General features: G+C 33.5%; 1 protein-coding gene across 1 annotated transcript in view; it reads left to right on the top strand.

Annotated features, from left to right (window-relative positions):
* Positions 1 to 20,100, top strand: part of LOC138704728 (uncharacterized) — a 1,357,586-nt gene extending 1,337,486 nt beyond the window's left edge. The window contains exon 8 of the mRNA XM_069832899.1: positions 19,428 to 20,100. Coding sequence (XP_069689000.1) covers positions 19,428 to 19,510 — 83 coding nt within the window. The 3' untranslated portion in view covers positions 19,511 to 20,100. The remainder of the gene's footprint in view (positions 1 to 19,427) is intronic.
* The last annotated feature ends 1,317 nt before the right edge of the window (positions 20,101 to 21,417 follow it).

Below are 21,417 nucleotides of genomic sequence, written 5' to 3'. Positions count from 1 at the left end.
CAATAAATAGAACTAGTCACTTACTTAAAGGAAAGGCCTATGAAATAAAGGTTATTTTTGGTTAACAGTGAAAGAGTATACAGCTGTTTCTTTCTAGTTATCAGAAAATACAAACAAAAACCTAATAAAAATATTATGATTGTCGGTGAAGACTCTATCTATTAGTTTCTTTCAAAGAAAAAAAAACTAAGTTTCAATCGATGTATAAAATTATTAAAACGTCAGGAAAAATTATTTTATTTTCACAGAAAATCCTGTTTCAATTGAAGGGTTCAGAGCCATAGTGGGCCAAGCGCCATTTGTTAAAAACGCAGAAAGCATGGGTTAAAGTTAAGTGAATACCATAGTTTAATGAAGATTGACATATCATTTAGTTTTAATGTATATACTTTATATTACTTGCTATAAGTTTCCATTGAATTATGGTAATAACTTCATTTTAACCCATGTTTTCTATGGTTTTAGTAAATGGCGCTTGGCCCACTATTGTCCTGAACCCTTCAATTGTTGCACTACTGTTGCTATGGCAAATGCAATAAATAAACAGTAATTGAAGCTATTCTCTGTTGAATTGATGTCTTTTTTGCAAATTCTTATCAGAAAATAATGGTTTAGCTTCTTTTGTTACTATGAAGCTCAATGAGAAGATTCAGGACTATAAATAAAGCTGGGTTTGCAGTAAAAGATCTGTACTTGGGCAAAAAGCTATGAATAAATGAATTAGTTTGAGGTATGGACCCTGCCATTTGTAGCCATTGTGAAAGATCGTAAAAATATTTGAAAATATTCCACAGATTTTCTTCTGAATTTTGTTTATTCCCTAAAAGAGAGGCTGCTAAAGACAGGGAAAAAATTGCTACCATATAGAAATGTTTTGAAATCTGTTTATATTTGAATAAACCCTATTCATTTATGAATTAAACTGTATTAATATTTTGCTATATAGGCCTACTTACTACTTAGAGAAGTAAATGAACTTTCAAATCTTTCCTAACTTTTCAGTAACCTTAATATAGTTAAATTCTGTCTCTGAGCTGGGATAGAACGGACCATTTTTTAATTGTTTGTTATTCTGTCTACATATTATCTCTGACTTTTTCTCTATTTAATTAGTTAAATTAGGCCCGGTTAAATTATAACAGTGTTATTCCATTTTAACTGTAAACTTAACAGTTGAAGCATTTCTTCAACTACTGTTAGTATTAACAGGCTGTTAAAACCTATGTTAATTTAACTGCCCAATTTCATGCAGTTAAATCATTTAACTCTCTGTTAGCATAGAAGTATGCAATATGGCTGGTGCGTTAGATGCTGAACTTATATATCTGCATTATTTACAAAATGATATCCATGAATACATAAACGGAGTGGATGATTTCAGTGATTTGACAGACCAGAAGTTCATACAAAGGTATAGGCTATTTTCTGCCAAGCCTCACTTTTCGCTTTCAACTTAGATCCGTTTGTTTGTTTATTCTCATTAATTGGTTTATACTGGGAAATAATTTCCAGCAGAAGGTTTCTTTCGAAAGAAGAGAAATTAGTCCCAAGATTTATTTTTGTTCCAGTGTTTTGTATTTCATAATAGCAATACCAATACGCCGCTCCATGCTATTGTGATACAGACAAGGAAAGAAGCAGAAATCAAACCTGAGAGAATAGAAAGACTTCTATTATCTCTGAATCAAACAACGGAAACAAAACGAGAATCGCAATTGTCATAGTTAAGAAAAGAGAAGTGAGCCTATACTTGGTTATAGGTTATGGTTAAACTCTAGAATCTCTGGTCCTAACAGAGAGTTAACAAACAGAATGATAAAATGTGAAATGTAAGTCGAAGAAACGCAATATTTTTAACAGCAATTCATACTTTTAACTTACAGATAATTAATGCTATGTTAGGTGCATTATAACAAAGGTTGAAGAAACCTGGCCTTAGATATATAAATATTCTTCACCTGACATAATTAGGAACATTAAATCAAGACGTTTGAGATGGGCAGGGCATATAGCACATATGGGCAAATCCAGAAATGCATATAGAGTGTTAGTTTGAAGGCGGAAGGAAAAAGACCTTCGGGGAGGCCGAGACTTAGATGGAGGATAATATTAAAATGGATTTGAGGGAGATGGGATATGATGATAGAGAGTGGCTTAATCTTGCACAGGATAGGGACCGATGGCGGGCTTATGTGAGGTCGGCAATGAACCTTCGGGTTCATTAAAAGCCATTTGTAAGTAAGTAAGTAAGTATGATATATAAATGCTTTGCTTATTAATCATCGTATTTAACATTTTGTAGCCATTTTAATCTTAGGGATTATGTTTTGGCTGAGGTTATCCATAAATATTCCTAAGCTTTGTTTTAACGTTTTCAATTTCAGAATAATTTTTCTGATTTCTCTCAGTATCATATATTTCATGTTATATAGGTTTCTAGTTTCGTAATAATTAAGCTTCCTTTGAACTATTGTTGCTCTACGATTCCCAATGTACGTTTGCCGCGGGGTTATACGAAGTACATTTTACTCCAATCGCCCACCAATATCCCTCCGCAGTAATACACGTCAGTCGCAGTTACATGTTTATCCAGATATAATTGACTTGATTATATAGATTTTAAGAATTAATTTGTAGAGTTTTAGTAATTGATAATGAAAATGCATCTTGTTTGGATTTATGTTCTCCGGTTTAAGGAGCATTGCTACAATTGTTAAAATCTTAAGTTAAAAGTCTTATTTAATACCGGTGAAGAAAATGTTTTACGTACATGCGAAGTCGATGAATATGAAAATGACACTAATTTCGTATATTATAAGGGAATGAATAACTGTTCTTATGGTTTTTCTTTTAATTTTATGGTTATTCATTGTAAGTTGTAAATGACTTTACATCTTTTTAGGTAAAATTTGGGAGTATGATATGTGTGTGATCAACTTAATATATTCCTGCTTCTCTGCCTATTTTATCAGTCACACGTTATTGTACGCATTAATGACAAGATTCATATGTCCCCAGAATACGGAATTATATTCTGTACATTGTGGTAGAGATGGAAGATCGTCATTCTACAGAGTGGGGAAATTTATACGAATTACTTCTGAAGTGAAACATCTTATAATGTGAATCAGACCTGTATTTAAACAACCAAATAATCCATTTAAATTTTATTAATTGTTTTATCAACACATTTGAAGTAACTTTTTATAAATTACATGATCCAGGTGAAATTTCACAGTTTCATTGAACTGCTACAGCCTCTCTGTGAAATTCGGAATGACATGAATCTGTAACTCTGGATGTAATTATGCCAATATCACAACGAATCTTGCCCTTCAACTCTTTAAGTAAGATTCAATAGACTATATGAGAAAAATTTCTCTCTTTAAAATATCCCCATAACAAATCTGGAGCTATCAAATCGATTGCGTGTGAAGGCAAAGAAATATCAAGAAATCGGAAAATGATTCTCCCAGAGAAGAATCGGCGCAAAGTATATATACTGCTATTAGCTGCATAGGGAGTTGTCCCATCTTTTTGAAATCACAGCTTTTTTGGCTCATGCTGTAGCTTTTCTAATGTAAGAATGAAGAAATTCTCATAATTTTTACGATTATCATATTGATGTAAATGCAATAATGTAATATATATCATAATATAATACACGGTAGATATGTAGATATAGAATTTGAATATGTTGGAGCCGTAGGTTTTCCAGCTAATGTTAATAATTATATCGCCGGAAGAGTTCCATGGATTTTCATTAACTCAGATGACACAATCAGATCCAAAACTCGATTCTTCGAGATATCCCGTACTGCATTACTAACCGAAAACCACAAAATCTTAAGTACTTTTATATGAAAAGACGTTTCTGTTGATGATGAGGTTTGGAACATGAAAAAAATCAAATTTCAAAGATGTTCATGATATCTCCAATGATTTTTTTTTCTTTTTAGTTTTAAATGTAATTTATATTCCTCTTACATATGTGATCAATCTTTGTCTTAGACAAGGTGTATTTCCAGATTAACTATAAATTTCTAAAATAGTCACAATTTATAAAAAATCTTGTTTACTGCGGAATCACAGCAATAAACATACTACACTTACATCCAAAAATAAATTAGTTTCTATATAACGATACGTTGATTTAAAAATTTCTCCACACAAGAACATTAGAGCTGTACTATATCTGAAACAGTTAATTCCAAAAATTAACGTAATTCTACGAATATGGAGCAGCGAAAGAGGAAATGAAAACAGAAGAATGAAAGTGACAGGGAATATATATGAAGTTCTTGGATTGCGGAAATCACCTTAATCTTGGTACTCACAGTGTTAGGTCAGGTATATAATAATAATAATAATAATAATAATAATAATAATAATGATTATTTATTTTAGCTGGCAGAGTTAAGGCCGTAAGGCCTTCTCTTCCACTCAACCAGCAAAAAGTGTATATACATATGCATGAACTTACAAAGAATTCAACAATTTGATTTAGATGAGAGTTGCATGTATACAAGAGTTATATACGAATTAAACAACAAAATACTATAAACTATTAATTAAACACTGAAATTAAATGTGTAGCAGAATTAAGCTAAAATACATAGAATGTTAATATATTTCAAATAATATTAGATAATAGAAAGAGATTATTATGAGACAATTTTGAAAATACAGCACAATCAGGATGATGTCTAAAAGAAAGGAGTAACAATGTAGTCAGTGATAGTTTAAATCAGTATGATTGGAGTTAAATGCTAACAAGGTTATCTTTTAAGCTATTCTTAAAGGTGTTTATTGTCTTGCAGCCCCTAAAACTTTGTGACAAGGAATTCCATTGACGCGAGGTGGATACTGTAAAAGATGATGAATAACAAGATGTTCTATGAAGAGGTATACTTAGCGTGCCACAGATAAGTGATCTGGTATTTACGTCGTGGTTAGAGTATAGATAAGAGAAGCGAGACGAAAGGTAATTTGGTGTTGAGGTGTGCAGAATTCGAAAGAGTAAAGACAAAGAGTGTAGGCTAAAGTTCTGCGTTCTTTAAGTCGGAAAGACTTGCGAAGGACGGTGATATGTGATCATATCGTCGGATGTTGCACACGTATCTGACGCACATATTCTGAGCTCGCTGTAACTTGACTGACAGATCAGAACTTAGGTCACTTAACAAAACGTCACAATAATCGGAGTGCGGCATTACTAGGGTTTGTACTAGGGTAAGTTTTAGTTGCTGGGGCAAGAAGTTTCTCAAGCGACTCAAACAGTGAATGGAGGGACAGATTTTTTGTATCGTTTCTTTAACTTGAAAATTCCAACTTAGATTATTATCAAAAAAGAAGCCAAGATTTTTTACGACAGATGAATAAGGGATTAGTGTGTTGTTAAGGGTAACAACTGAAAGATTGCTGTTATTACGGGAGTTAACTAAACGCTTATGTCCAATAATTATAGCTTGAGTCTTACTTGGATTAAGTGCGAGTCCGAAATTGGCCGCCCAAGTCGAGACAGTGGCTAGGTCATAATTTAGCTTGTCAATCGATTCATTGATCGTATTGGGTCTGGAATGATCGTATTGGGTCTGGTATTTCCAACTGCTGCCTCTGTGACGTCACACGTCTCTGCCCTCGAGCTCCTTGAGAGGGGAAACATATGTAAAAAAGAGCAAAATAGGGAGAGTGACAGTGAAAGAGATGGAGATGTTCAAATAGCGGAAACACAACATTACCTTCCCTCCCTGCTCCAAGTGGTGAAACGCGTTCCATCACAGGTTGTCCAGTTGGAAATGACTGTGTTAAATTTTTTCGTACCACATCCAATCACACACACTACAATTAATGTAACCTAAATTATTGTTAATAAAGTGCTTATTAAAACAACTAAAAAATGTTTATATCATTGTCTTTCTTTAGCATTGATTATATTAATAATTCGCACATTTATAGTTGATGTAAATCCATTATTACAGCTAATATATCTTGTGAAATTTATCGTTATTCCTTTCTATCTGCCAGTACCCCTCACGCGTTCTCATCCGCTCTTTTTTTTACGTTTTGGTTTCACAGGTTCACCGTTTTTACTGACAAACAGAAATGTAATTTTCTTGCGACTCTTTCGAGTCTAAAGCAGGGCAATACTAACTCTTGTAAAGTTATCAGTTTCAGCCTTCTCATATAGATATATAATGCATTCTTTCATTTTCTTCGATTTTAATTATCCAACCTCCCTTGTATAGGCTCTGCATGTCTTGACATCATGGAGGAAAAGAGAATACGAACAAAAGACTGGATTGTTCCTCTTCAAGGCGAGACAGCTTAGAACATCAGTTCTTGAAGTTTATGATATGAACTGACGAAGGGATAATTGCTACTATTGAATTATACATTTTTATGCCTGTTTGTATGTTAGGTTAAGGTATATGATATATAGTGGAAGCTCTTAAGTTCGACAGAAATCAAGTTCGACATTCTATAGTTCGACTGCTTACGTAGGAGAATTAGTCACGCCCCTATAAGGGCACTAGGAAATGGATTTGCCATTTGAATGGAAATTGGTCCTGTGTCTTGTAGTGATACTTTTGTTAAATGAAAACAGAATATTTTATTAATTATGGCATCCATATTGATCACTGATTTTAAATTAATTAACTCTTCTTTTTCTATTTGAGAATAGTGCCGTTTGTGAGACGGAACTGTCGAAACCCACTGTGGTACTAGAAGCGCATACACAAGTCTCGGGGCGGGCAGGAAATGCAAGTACAGTACTGTATTCGTTGATGGATAACCAATAAGAATTCGTATTCGTATTCATTTCACCTGCCACACCCACTACTCTTATTGGATAGAACTTTCAATTCTGTTCTGTCGAAGTTAGGAGAGCCCACTGTAATGTGTTTTGTTTGTACCATTTTCATATTAATCTGTGTTGTTTATGGAAATCATAGGTGAGGGGGACGAAACCTATAAAGTAGGAATTGTTTTGTAAAGCACGTACGGTCAAAAGACCCGTGCATTGAATTTAAGAGCAAATTCTGATAGTGTAGTGCATCTGTATGTATAATATTGCTGAATAAATCCATCTATCTATCTAAAAGGTGGACTCGTTTAGTTTTTAATGCACAGGAATCTGTTAAGTTATTGTCTATGACGTCATAATTATACACATTTCTTTTGGTAACTGTTATCTATCGGCTAATGTAACATCGAAAGCAATAGTTCTGCCATTATAGTCAACTCTAGGAACTTCATCTTACTTCATGTTACACAAAAGTGTTACATATTCTCCCAGTTTGTGTACCGAATATAGACCGTTCACCTCCAAATTTGGAAACAACACACAGGGGAGATTTAAGTGCCAGAAGTTACGGTAAGATTCCGTTCTTCTCCACAAATGCAACTTGGTTTGCCATTTACATTGGAGAATAATCTATGAGCTTTTTACAGTCAGTTGTAAAGATCTCCTTTGTATTCGGTAGAATGTGTCCATAAATTATACTCACTTAAGTGGTTTTTGAGAAGTAACACTGTCAGAATCCCATTAGTAGATATCTTTTCAATCAGTTGCAAACATCTGTTTTCTATTCGGGAGGAAGTGTCCATAAATTATTTTCACTTGAGTGATTTCTTCACAAGTAACACTGTTAAATCTGCACAGTCCTATCTCGTACACTCTGTATAATAATCTCTGTATGGAGTGGAATGGGATGGAATTCATGAATATCCGTGAAAAACGTGAGAATTAATTTTTTAGTGTCGCCACAGTCTAATACATACAGTCACGAAGCTCAATACGTAGGAAATATGTATCCATAGATAGTTGCTAATCACTAGGATCGCTACTATCGCTTCATCACAAACAATGCGAAATAGTACCGGCACAGTCTATTGTTTCTAGTACCCTCAAAACTCAAGCTTCGTGACTGTATATACTAGACTGTGGTGTCGCTGCAATTCTTTATACTTCGCTTACTGACAAAGTAAAAGTCTGCTGAAGACTCTTCCACTGTCGGCATCTAAATTAAACCATTCTTGAATATCGTAAAAGCTATTTAGTATTTAGGCCATCAGGCCTTCTCTACCCCTCTACCAGGGGATTACAACTATAATATGAAGACTAAAATTACAATCAATATTAAATTTATAATTACAATTACAATAAATATTAAAGTACGACAAGATTACCTGATTAATGAAAGCTAGACAATTTATCATAGAAGTTAAGAACAAAGAATATTTTTATATTTACTGAATTACAAATTAAACCTAGAATAACAAAATTCTATAGTGATGTAATTACCATAATATTGAGATATTTTGTGATAGATTAAGAGAACTATTTACAAGAAACCATGTTTCAACGAGTCTCAATTACTGACCAAGTGCCTAGTAAGTTTGCGTTTGAATTGAGTTTTATTTCGACAGTCCCTGGTGCTAGCAGGTAACGAATTCCAGAGTCTTGGCAGGGCTACTGTGAAAGAGGATGAGTATGAGGAGGTGCGATGGGATGGTATGTCAGCAGTGTTACATAATTGAATCGGTTATTGTTGAAAGGAACCAAGTCCACTTTTTAAAGTTTTGAGATAATAAGCTGTTTTCTGAATAATCTATCTAAGATTATATATAAAATATATGTTTACAATATATTTTGGTTTAATCCTCGATAGATTATTCACAAAACAGTTTTTTTTTTCGATTATCTCAAAACTTTAAAAAGTGGACTTAGTTCCTTTCAACAATAACCGATTCAATTATGTTGTTGCACACACAATGTCCTACCACATAACGTGATATCAGCTGCACCGTGTCTAAATCATTTGCTGGAAAGTGATTACGTGCTGTTAGCATTGAGCTTAGAACTTAAATGCTACGGACTTGACTTCACGAACTAGAGAGACGTGAGAATCACAACAGCCAGGTGCGACACCTCCATTTTGAGACGTGTTCAAGAAATGACAAAGTTCAACTCCTCATTTTCGTGCGAGAAACATTTAGGGAATTAACTAGATTTAGGAGCCTTAACTGCAACACGTGTTCACTTCGGATAAATACGTATGTATGTATATATGTATGTATGTATGTATCTATGTATGTATGTATGTATGTATGTATGTATGTATGTATGTATGTATGTATGTATGTATGTATCTATGTATGTATGTATGTATGCATGTATGTATGTATGTATGTATCTATGTATGTATTTTTTTAATGAGAATACATCTGCATGCCCCGTTACAGTAGTAACATTACATGCAACCAATACAAAATATACAATTTGATATTTACAATTGGGATCATATAATAAATACATACGTTTGTGATGCTATTTATAGAATACAATTGCTATTGGAATACTTATTATTTTATTGTTCTGTTTTTTGGAGAGTTATTATGTGCTGAGTTATTTAGTGATGGTGTGATGGTTTGTTCTAATTAGATGTTCATGGATTGAATATATTTTCGAAATGCTCGTAGTGCCTAGATGTTAATTGCTGATTAGTGACTGGCCAGGTTCCTCCATTTTGTGATATCTCTTTTATGAGGATGGTTCTTTGATTTGTCATATTGGGACATTCGTAGATTAGGTGGTTCACCGTTTGTTGTCCTCTGTGGCATGTGCAGGCTGGATCATCTTTGAGATGGAAGAGGTGTAAATATGAATTGGTTTTCCCGTGACCTGTCACAATGGTAATGAATTCCGGTGTTACCGGGAGTTTTGTTTTTAATCTGTCCATGACAGAAGGGAAAAAATTTTTGCTCAGCGCTCCTTTTGTGGTATTATTCCAACATTCTTGCCATTTCTGAAGTCCTAATCGTGATATTTCTGATTTGATTGTCGATTTTGGGATTTTCTTGTATATTACTTCACCTCCCGTGGATGCTGCTTTTGCCAGTCTGTCAGCGAGTTCGTTTCCATGCAAGCCAGCATGGGCCTTTGTATGTATGTATGTACGTACGTATGTATGTATGTATGTATGTATGTATGTATGTATGTATGTATGTATGTATGTATGTATGTATGCATGTATGTATGTACCGGGACATCACTTTATTTTTACTTGCATTTTTATTGTACCTGGGTTTCTAAATGTACTTGACTCTCACCCCTTTCACTAATGTCCTTGCTAACGCCAGCCACACAAACTTAAGGCCGCTGTTGCATTCGAAGTCTGCTAGCAGGTTAAAGAATATAGTGTGTTTCAGAAATATGGTTGCATTTCCTATAGAAGAAAGAGCCTATATTATTGAAGCTTATTTCCAGAGGCAGGTATTTATGGAGATTAATTTTATCATTTGTGTTTTTTAATATTGGTGTCGGCGGAGATTGATTTGTACTCTTGGCGGATATTAATGGAAATTTTGAAAAATACAATTATTAGGAAATTGGAGTATTAACTCAGTATGAATATTACTTTCCAAATATTTAACATTAAAGGTTCGTTGGATTCTGGTAAATGTGAGGTATGGCCAATAGACAATATTTGTTCATTAAAAACGAAAAAAAAAAAAAAAAAAAAAAAACTGCAGCCCTCAAATTAACACTTTCAAATTATTAGTGAAATGTTGAATTCTTCCTCTTTTGAGTTCACTAATGTAATCAGAACACCTGGAATACCATGTAATGTATAACAAATTAAAATGAAAAAAAAGTCCGAAAAAAGAACTCAGAATGTGAAATTCGCTGTAAAATGACGCAATAGTAATAATTCGTGAATGTGTTCATATTTCGCTATTAGAACTCTATTTCGCGATTTGTCGCGATTGTTTTATCCGCATATTATTAATCAGAATCACTTGATTCGTAAAGATCAGTAAAAATCTATTGTATGTCTATTATGTCGTGATTATTGCGATCTCCATAAATACCCGGCCCTGCTTATTTCGCACAGGTACGGTGTGTAGCATGACTGAATAACTTTATCTGAGCAGAAGTGAAGATTAGAGTTACCGAAAGTACGGTAACATGCTGAATAAAGTAGCCATTTATAATGAATACAACCGCCTGGAGAGTTGAGTTTGTGAAAAAACTTACTACTCTACTGTATTTTGTTAAAATACCGTGAAAGTAATAAACAAACTGAAAATCGTAATATCGTATTTCCCTGTAACATAAATGGATACACTACTTTTCTCTCCTCCTATATTTGTTTACATATTGCACTAGTAACACCAAACTCCTGTAATGGAAGGGGATAACAGTGTTTCCGAGTATAGCCAGGTTAATGTTAAAAATGTTGGTAAAAATAAAGTGATGTCCCTGTATTTATGTATGTATGTATGTGTGTATGTACGTATGTAACTTATGTATGTATGTATGTTAGTAGTAGTAGTAGTAGTTTTATTTTGCCTGGCAGAGTTAAGGCCATGAAATACAAAATTAAATTAAAATAGAACACAAAGGAAGATACTTTAGAAATTACATAAAATATAGTGGAAAATTACAAATAGTCAAGATCAGTTACATTTAATGTGTGTATGTGTGTATAATTTATATATACACACACACACTTTATAAGACCTAAAATGCTCGAGGTAAATTCGACGATTAATTTATTGAGATATAGGCCTTAGTATACAGTTAATATATTAATAGGAATATACATGTGGGTTACAAGACATAAAATGTTGATTAGCAAAGTCGTACTAAATGGCATACAAATACAAATGATTAAGTAATATATCGAGATAATAAAAAAAGGAAAAGAAAAAAAAGAGAGAAAGGAGAAAAAAGTAACAACTTGGTTATTTAAGACTATTTAGATACTGTATGTATGTATGTATGTATGTATGTATGTATGTATGTATGTATGTATGTATGTATGTATGTGTGTATTATCAAATTATATAAAATTGTAACAAAAAAATACGTACGTACCACAGTACAGACCATTTAAGATCGTACCAAATCCGTACAATTATATTAGCCGTTCAGAGCAAAAGTGGTGTAAGTCAAAATTGAGTAATGAGGTTTGAAGTAAAAATTCTGTAAAATACAGTGCAAAGTAGCAATTAATATGGCCTTCCTGCTATTCACTGACTACTAATAGTTTAAATAAATTGAATATTAATTGCTACTTTGCGCTGTATTTTACAGAATGTTTACTTTAAACCTCATTACTCATTTTTGACTTACACCACTCTTGCTCTGAACGGATCATATGACAAGTTGCAATATTGTTTATAATCAGTAAAACTAGGTTATTATAGCTTTTTTGAACACAGAATGATCATACTTAAATTTTGCAGTAATGTTTGCATTAAAAGTTGTTATATGTGCAGTTGTTTATTTCAATGGTATGTTACATTTAAATGCAAGAATGGATTGAAACAGTTTCGAACTCCCCATTATACACCGAACTCAGAAGGGTATGTGAATTTGAGGTCTGTACTGTAAGTAAACATTATTTTAAAGCCCGGTAATTTAACAATAACAACAACAAATAAATTAAAACAACCGCATCCGTAAGTTAAAAAGAGAAGCGCGCGCATCGGCACCTGACAGTCATCACTCGTGTGGGATGAATTCTGTGCATGCCAGCAGGCGGCTGACCCGAATTCAAGCAGGTTTTACAATAACACCAATACAAGTATGCAATGCGGCGCACAACGTATCCATTCCGACGCGAATTCCCATGCAACAGAAATACGTACGTGCATTTTACAGATCGGAGGTGTCCAATCGTGACTTGATTGCGTCATGCCAGAAGGCAGGGTTCAATATTCTTTATTTATTATCCGTGGTCCATACAAACTGATTCTTGGAGAATCACAATAGTCGATTATTTTACGACGTTTTATCAATATCTCAGGTTATTTAGAGTTTTTATTTAGTTTTTATTTTCTTTTCCATTTCTTTATTTTCTCTTTTTCTCCCTAATCTCTTTCTTTTATTTCCAGTCTTTCAAGCAATTAGTTTATTACTAATTTGTCCATGCACTCAATCATCTTCCTCTTCTTTATTTTTTTTCTGTTTTATTTTATTTTTGGTTTTCTTTCAGTTTGTGTTTTCCTTTTTCTTTTTTTCTTATCTTTCTCTTCCTCCTTTCACTAATTATGCCATTCATTTATTCACTTATTCACCCATCAATTTTTCCCCTTACTTATTTTTTCACTCCCTCCTATCGATTTATTTCTGTGTCACATTGCGGAATAATAAGGGTGTAATTTATGTTTTGTTATTTGAAATGTTGTTATTTATTTGTAATTTATTATATTATAGTTCACAGACAAAGTACATACAAGCAATCATTTAAACCCTTACAATACACACTTTATAATTTTACACATAGATATAGTGTTATTTAAGTAAATAATAATAATACTAAACTGCCCTCCATTGAGGGTAGCCCTTACGGACTCAGTATATCATCAAAAAATTATTATGAATATGTAAACATAGATATTAAATTGTAAAGAAGGGAAACAAAGAAAAGGGCGTGAAAAATTATAATTGCTACTAATGTGGCACCATGTGATTGATTAGGATTTGGCAGGATTTTTTTAACACAATTATCACAATGCCATCCCTCAGAGATGTTGGCAGAGCAAACTGCCGTCGAAATTCTTCGAAAAAAGCTGGTATAGTCCCTCGAGCACCTATGAGCAAGCCGAATACCTCAACGTGAATTAAGGCATATTTCAGCTTGAAATAGTTGACTGTAGGCTCATAGATCGACTTCTTCTCAAGGTGGACCTCGGCTGACTGATGACATCCTACTTCAAAACGTATCATGGGGTCCACAATGATGCCCTGTTTAGTGTCAGCATTGTATGCTAAAATATCTACTCGTCTCTTTGACCCATTTTCAGCTAGACAGGAGATTTCTTCTTCTATTATCCAGCCCTTATTTCTTAATGCGGCAGCAATTTTGGATCTTACAAGATGATGTCTAGAGTTTCCCAAGAGCAATCCCTGTTCACAGAATCCCAAGACGTGTGCTAAAGTTTCAATTTCCGGGCAGGCATGTCTGCACCGGGTACCGTTGTGTTAAATGTAAAGGGTAGAAATTGTAAATAATTGTAAAACTAGAGTATCATAAAAAACAATAATTTTAGAATTTGCAATAACATCACAGTCTAACAGTATATGGTAAACTATAATCGGTAGATAGCTATAATTAATTGTGAACTTATAACATTTTATAGAGAAAAAATAAGAGAAAATTGTGGAAAAGAAAATAATCCAAATCAGATTGTAAATTTCAAATTGCAGAAAATCAATATAAATGCAGCATATATTTCGAGAGAAATAAGTGAATGGCAAAAACAAAATCAACTGATCTTCAAATTAGATTGTAAACTTTGAATTGTTATAGATGATTGTAAATAATTGTAATATTACATGAGAGCTCAGTGCATGTAGTATTACTCAGTGTAATGGAACATGCCGTTTTTTTAATAAATACATTTAAAAATACATACATACTGTACATACATACATATATACATACATACATACATACATACATACATACATACATACATACATACATACATACATACATACATAGTACATTATTGAATTGGATAAATTTAATTTTTAACCTCTTTAAGTGCATTAAAATAGATATAGATATGACATTTCTAATAGAAAGTATGTTAGATGAATCAAGTCTTTATGTTGATATAACATTAAATTCAGGATATCCGGAATAGAGAATCCGGAATAGTAAAATTTTCAGTATTTTACAGAGAAAACATTGAAGTAATAATAAAACTGGAATTCTGTTGGGTCTAATTAAGCACGTCTCGATGTAGATAATATACTTAAAAATTGAATTCAATTAAAAATCACACAGTTCCGTAATTCCGATTCTTTCCTACAATACCCATTTATATGAAAGTGGATGATCCACTTCTTTAGCTGTCTGCTTGGCTTCGTGACAAGTTTTAACGCAATTAAGTTGTAGCCGCCATGATAGACAGATACAGAGAAGGGGGATGGAAATTTTATCTCTTCTAAATCAACTTAATTCCCGGGTAATTTCGCAAAGTGATGTAATACATCCAGATACTTATATTGTACGTAAATCTAATCTTTTTAAAAGTATTACATCCCGTTTCCAAGGTTCAAGTAGTGTTGCATTTTATTCAAAAGAAAGATATAGACTCTGGGACTGTTTCCGGAATGGTATCCTGGAGCCTTAAAGTAGATAGCGGTGGCCAATGGGACTGTTTGGAGGGAAAGAGGGTTGAGGGGAAAGGCCTCGACCTCACTTTTAACACTAAAAATATTGCCTCTCAGGAAGTTCCGTTTCCTTTAAGTTCTAGTGGGGAGGCGCCAGCCCAGGCTGGCAGACAAGCAAGTGTGGGAATGTGGGGCGGGGTGGAAGGATCTAGGGGGTAGGGGATAGAGGGATTTTCGACGCCAATTATGCATTTTGTGGATCAAAAAACTTTTTTAATTTACGTAAGAGAGTAATATTTTCAATTACGGACATCGCTCTCTCCGATTCAATACGTTGACGCATAAATTTAGATTTCAGTCTGGCTCCGAAACTCGGCAACCAACGCGTGCAGAGTGGAACAATGGTGAGGGGCTATGAAATATAACCCGGGGCATTTAATTCCGCCGGCGGTTCTATAAACTTAATGCTCACAATTAACCTTCAAAACATCGTTCCACGAATTGAGGATTGAATATGGCATGGAGAGACGATCTCGCGTTGTAATCTGTATAGAACGCTTCGGCAAAATGTCAGATACCAAACACACACAATTAAAACTACAAGCATGCCATTCGCTTGCATGATTTTACACGAGCAGGGATTTTCATTGCAAAAAAAGTTTCCGAACTGTAGGACGCCAGGAATATCAAATTTTCCAGAAAGATATAAAAGTTTCATATATTTATTCACTTGAATTCTAAATTTTAATTATTCTTAGCAGGCCTACAGTTCGCGTTTTGTAAAGTTCTATTCTCAAAAATGTTAAATGTTATGTTTTATTTAACGACGCTCGCAACTGCAAAGGTTATATCAGCTTCGCCGGATGTGCCGGAATTTTGTCCCGCAGGAGTTCTTTTACATGCCAGTAAATCTACTGACATGAGCCTGTCGCATTTAAGCACACTTAAATGCCATCGACCTGGCCCGGGATCGAACCCGCAACCTTGGGCATAGAAGGCCAGCGCTATACCAACTAGCCAACCAGGTCGACTCTATTCTCAAGGATTAGATTAAAATCAAAGGTTAAAGTACAACGAAATTATAAAAAGTAACTGATATAAATGCTGTTACTCTAATTACGATAGGCTACGCTTGTTTCAGGGTAAAAAATAACTTGGAAGGAATTATTATTTCTTTATTTTAAAAAAAGGTTCCCAAGTTACCGGTGAATAATGTTATGTAATGTGTATATGTGCAGTAGTGGCAAAAAAAACAGCTGTAGCTGATTTCAGAGCCTTGTTCATTCCAGAGACTGGTAACTAAGACTTTCGTGGTTCGAATCCTGCCTGGGAAGGAAACTTTCTTTTATTCCTTATTCAAACTTATTCCCAATACTTTTCGATGTAGCCTAATTTGACGTTTCGATAAATTCAATTTTTCAGTTGGACGAAGTTACGCAATAAGAGACCAAGCGCCGAAAACCTGTTTTGAGATATTGGCCATTGAAATAAATCTGTTTTTTTTTTATAAAATATTTTATGCAAGAAGTATTATAACATTCATAATATTACAAAAAATATCACAAACAATACCAAAAAGGGCTAACCGATTTTTAATAAGACACCAGCAATTGAATTAATACTTCAAAGCAAAATAAATAAATGAATTTTATGCAATAAACGAAATTTTGCTTATAAATAACAGAAAAATTCAGATATCGCATTCTTGAATTTTTCCGAGTTAAATTAGTCTGCCATCAACAGATTTGTGCAAATATCTTTTCTTTTTTTTTTTTTTTTCAAATTATCGGTTGGCCTATTATTGCGTAACTCCGTTCAATTTCAAAAAGAATAAAATATTAAGATGATGCAAATAATTGTTACTCCAATGTTTATTAAAAATAGTTCAAGTTACCACTGGATAACGTTATGAAATACAGTGCGAGCGAGAAGTCTCTCCGCAGTGCTTGTGTAGCCCGTGGCGGGAAGAGAATCCACTAGTCAGAGAATTCAAGTGGCAGCACTGGCCGCTAAGCATATGATAGACTGGGGATGTGAGGTTGTCAAGCCGGGATTAATGGGGAAGTGCCGACTTTCTACAGGAGTACTTGCCAGCTTTCTACGGGATTACTAGAACTAATGGAGCTGCGGAGGGACTTTTGGATCGCACTGTACTTCTACATCACCTTTCAATTGCCTGGTTTGTGGAAAATTAGACCACGCTAGTATAATTTGGTCTCATTGTGAAGCCTACAGACAACAGTTTGAAAAATTTAAAAAAAAGTTTCCTGAGATTTCTTTATATTAAAACGTATAATCATTCATCTTTACAGCACAAAGTTTCGTATAATAATTTACTTTCTTAATTTAAATTAACATGACTCACCGCATGTAGGTTAATAGCTGAAAAAATTTTTCATTTAAAAAATGTTCGATAAACTACTTCATAACAGTGAGTTAGTTGACAAATACAGCTTAAGAAATACAGAATAATTGCTTGTTTTTACAATACCGCATACTGCATAACATACAATTTCACCTCTTTTGAGTATGAATTATATAATGTTACATAAGATTTGGAGTTTGAATTTTTGTTATTGTTACACTCAATTTTAAAAAAATTAATAAATATATCTTGGATAATTGATCAAAGGTAAATATTAAACAGAGCTAAACCTTATACTGTATGCATACTAGAGATGAACAAATCTAACTGCCGCTCTCGCTCGCTGTGTTCGTTGCATTTATCTTTCGAGTCTCGTCTCGTCATTCTCGTGCGCTTCGAATCTCGCTCATCATTCTCGAAATAGCATTTGGTCGGCGTGGAAAGATTTCGTAACTTTGAATAACATACGTCATTGAAATAAATAACATTATAAATGTTTAAATGAGACAAAAAGACAAAACAGAACAGTATCTTAGTTATCAAAATGTTCTGGTTCTATTATGATATTACCTACGGTTATATAAACAGAAAAAAAATTCTCAAATAAATTTGCATTTCTAAGAAACATAAAACATAACGTTAACATCTTTATGCTCGACCATGCCGAAATGTAGTAATTATACACCTGATAGCAGTTCTTTAATGCATGTCATTAAAGTACACCTACTCATTAAAGTACAGGTGTTTTCAGCCAATGACAACTCAGCTTACAGGTGTTCAGCCAATGACAAGTCAGCTTTGTACCGTTATAAAACCGCAAGTATCGATTATTCTCGGATATGCAATCGAAAGACAGCTAGCGAAAAGTCACGGAGGCTGGAAATCCAATACTGTCGCAGAAGGTTATGTTCTGTTACTATAATAATTAGCGTTAATTGTAAATAATATTCAAATAAATTCAATTTGTCATCTCGTTTTTCAATGTCGAATTCAATAATCAAGGTTATATAACGGGATTACATCAAGGTCAATGACATTATTGTTCCTTGGAAAAAATCAATACTTTCGCGTCTGCGCACATCTCACAATTCACGACCTAGAACAAGGTCACTTCCGATCTTGTCAGATACAAATAAAATGTATACATCTGAATAATTTCAAGTTAGAAATATGGTCGAGCATAAAAAGTCGTATGAAACTCGCCTATAATGGTAATTAAGAAGCTCGTATGAAAATTATGAAACTCGCTTGCGCTCGTTTCATAAACATCCATACTCGCTTCTTAATTACTATCATTATAGGCTCGTTGCATAATGTACTATTTTACTTGAGATTGCACACTTGAACTCAAACATATGAAAAGAAAATTCCTAGCCTCTTAATAAGGGCCTAGTAATCAAATAAAGACTGGGGATCAGATTATTATACACTGAAAGATAGAGATGATGTTTTAAATACGCTACTTGATTGTTTATACATATGTAACAGTTTCCAAAGTAGATAAAAGTTCAGTCAGCTATAAACAACTGTGGCGATTCAAGGCTACTTGACGTTCGGGACTTCGGGAGTGATCAATCTCGACGTCTCGAAACAATCACAAGCAGTCTTTACGTCAAGGACGCGACGTATACAACATTGTCGTGCGGGTTTTCGGCTTTGCGGGCGCTGTTAGTCTTGCTTTCTCGATTGTTGTTCATCTCTAATGCATACTATTCGTAATGTGCAGTACGTCATTTTTGAGGAGATATCTACCTCTATTTCTATCTCTTGTTTATCTGTTTTTTATTTCGTACTGCAGCTTATTATTTGTTTTCTTTGCCGTTATTGCTTTCCTTCTTATTATTGTATTGTACTCTTTCGTTTAATGATATATTTATTGATTTCAAAATATTTTTACCTTTTTTTCTTTTTGTATATTTGCAGTTACATCGCAGAATTCTTCGCCAAGACTAGCAACATCGGCACATATCCTACTCATGATCCTGGGCTATCACATTGCAAGATAGCTGCGTGACGGCGATGCATCCATCCAAAGCTCCTTCAGATTCATTGTCTAAAAAAATCCGGACCGATCTCGATACTGTTTAAATGTCAAGTGTGTTCAGTGTTACCAACGTTAAGAATTTAGATGATATAAAACCTAACATTTACTAGTCAAGTGGAAACGTTACCGAATCAAAGAAGTGTAATGAAGAGAGATAATGAAATCTTATCGAGATACACAACTTTATTGCACCCTGTGAATGTTTTTTTTTTCAGGACTCAAGCATTCTAAAAGTGTATATTTGAAATATGCTTCGATGAGACAAAGGATGACGTTTTTGAAAGTACGAAGATCTTGTGCAAAGATTGTGATGTGGATATTCGCGAGAACTGTAACGATTATGATAGTGAGGGTTTGCTAATTGAAGTTTTGGAACGAAAATTTGTGACTTAAAATGTAAATGTAATGCATAGTATGTAAAAGAGAAAATTACCATTTAATGCGACATAATATGTTTTCAGTGGCTTCTAGAGTTTAAATAGCTTCTAACTTTTGAAGAGTAAAAGGCAAATTTTACGTAATGAAATGACACAATAAAAATGTTAATTCGAATTCCATGACACTTCTTACTATAGCAGATTAACTTGAAGAGAAAAACAACTCTCTTCGAGGTTGCAGGATTTAACGTCGTATGTTTCGTAGAAAGTGACATCTGAAAATCATAATGTTGGAAAGAAGAAATTTTAGTAGTGAGAAAAGTTATAAAAAACTACACGTACAAAAAATATTGAAATGTGTTGAACGATCGCTCAAATTTAATTTTTAATAAAAGAAAAATAAGTTATTATAGTTATCATTAATATATATGCATAATACTGTTGAATATTTATGTAAAAATCAGTTGATTGCATAAGGCGATATGAAAGGTTACATTCGTTCGGATGTAGGTAGAGCAGTTAGGTAGACAATGTAGATCGTAGAACAATATGCGCGAACTACAATATGTTATAAATGACAGCGAGTGTAGTACCAAAGTATGGGGAAGTTATAAAAACTTAATTTATCGTAACTTCGTTAAAGGCCTAATAACTTAAAAGAAAGGTGAAAGAATACGACAAGAACGATTCATTCCGAGAGATGATGAACATTTAACTCTGATATTAAAACGATAAATAGCCACAAAAGTTTATCAACGTTGTTAAATAATGTAAAAGTGATACAATCAAGATGTTCTTCTACACATAAACAAATTCTGTTTTGCTGTTGGTGTACAAATAGGCTTAGATATCAATATGTTATGTGTTTAACGATTTTTCTGGACAATGTTCCTAGGAAGTACGAGAAAAGCGGGCCGGTATTGAATTTTGAAATGCTTGTATTTAAGTTACAACCATTCAAACAGAAGCAACATTTTTTTTTCAGTAAGATAGCTTATATAGCTCTTATCACATTATTTTGTCGACTTCTAACCACATTTATTGGCACATATTTAAAGTAAAAAATTTGTAAATCAATAAGAAAATAAATTCATATACGAAGAATATAAATAGGATGAAAATCTATATTTTCTGCCGCAAGAATCTTGTAGAAGTAGTTTAAGATCTTATTTTACATTTTATGACATCAGAGAAATACTGACTGTGTTGAAAAGACATGTCAAACAAAGAAAACACTATTAAAATATACCAAATTGTTACATCTGATATTACGTAAAGAAAACAATACAATAATTTATATTGTAAAAAATGTAGCTTGAGGCTCGCTCACGCAAATTCAAATACTTCCAGTGAATAGCTGAATAATATTAACAGCGATTACGACTTGCAGTCCACATGATTTCAAACTGTGTTTTGAATGAGAATGAAAAATAATCTTCAGAGAAATTACTGAGAAAATTTGTTTGCAACTTGTATATGAACGTCGTTTGAA

Source organism: Periplaneta americana, chromosome 8 (assembly GCF_040183065.1).
Source record: "Periplaneta americana isolate PAMFEO1 chromosome 8, P.americana_PAMFEO1_priV1, whole genome shotgun sequence".
Taxonomy (NCBI): Eukaryota; Metazoa; Arthropoda; class Insecta; order Blattodea; family Blattidae; genus Periplaneta; species Periplaneta americana.
This window is presented reverse-complemented; position numbering and strand designations above follow the sequence as displayed.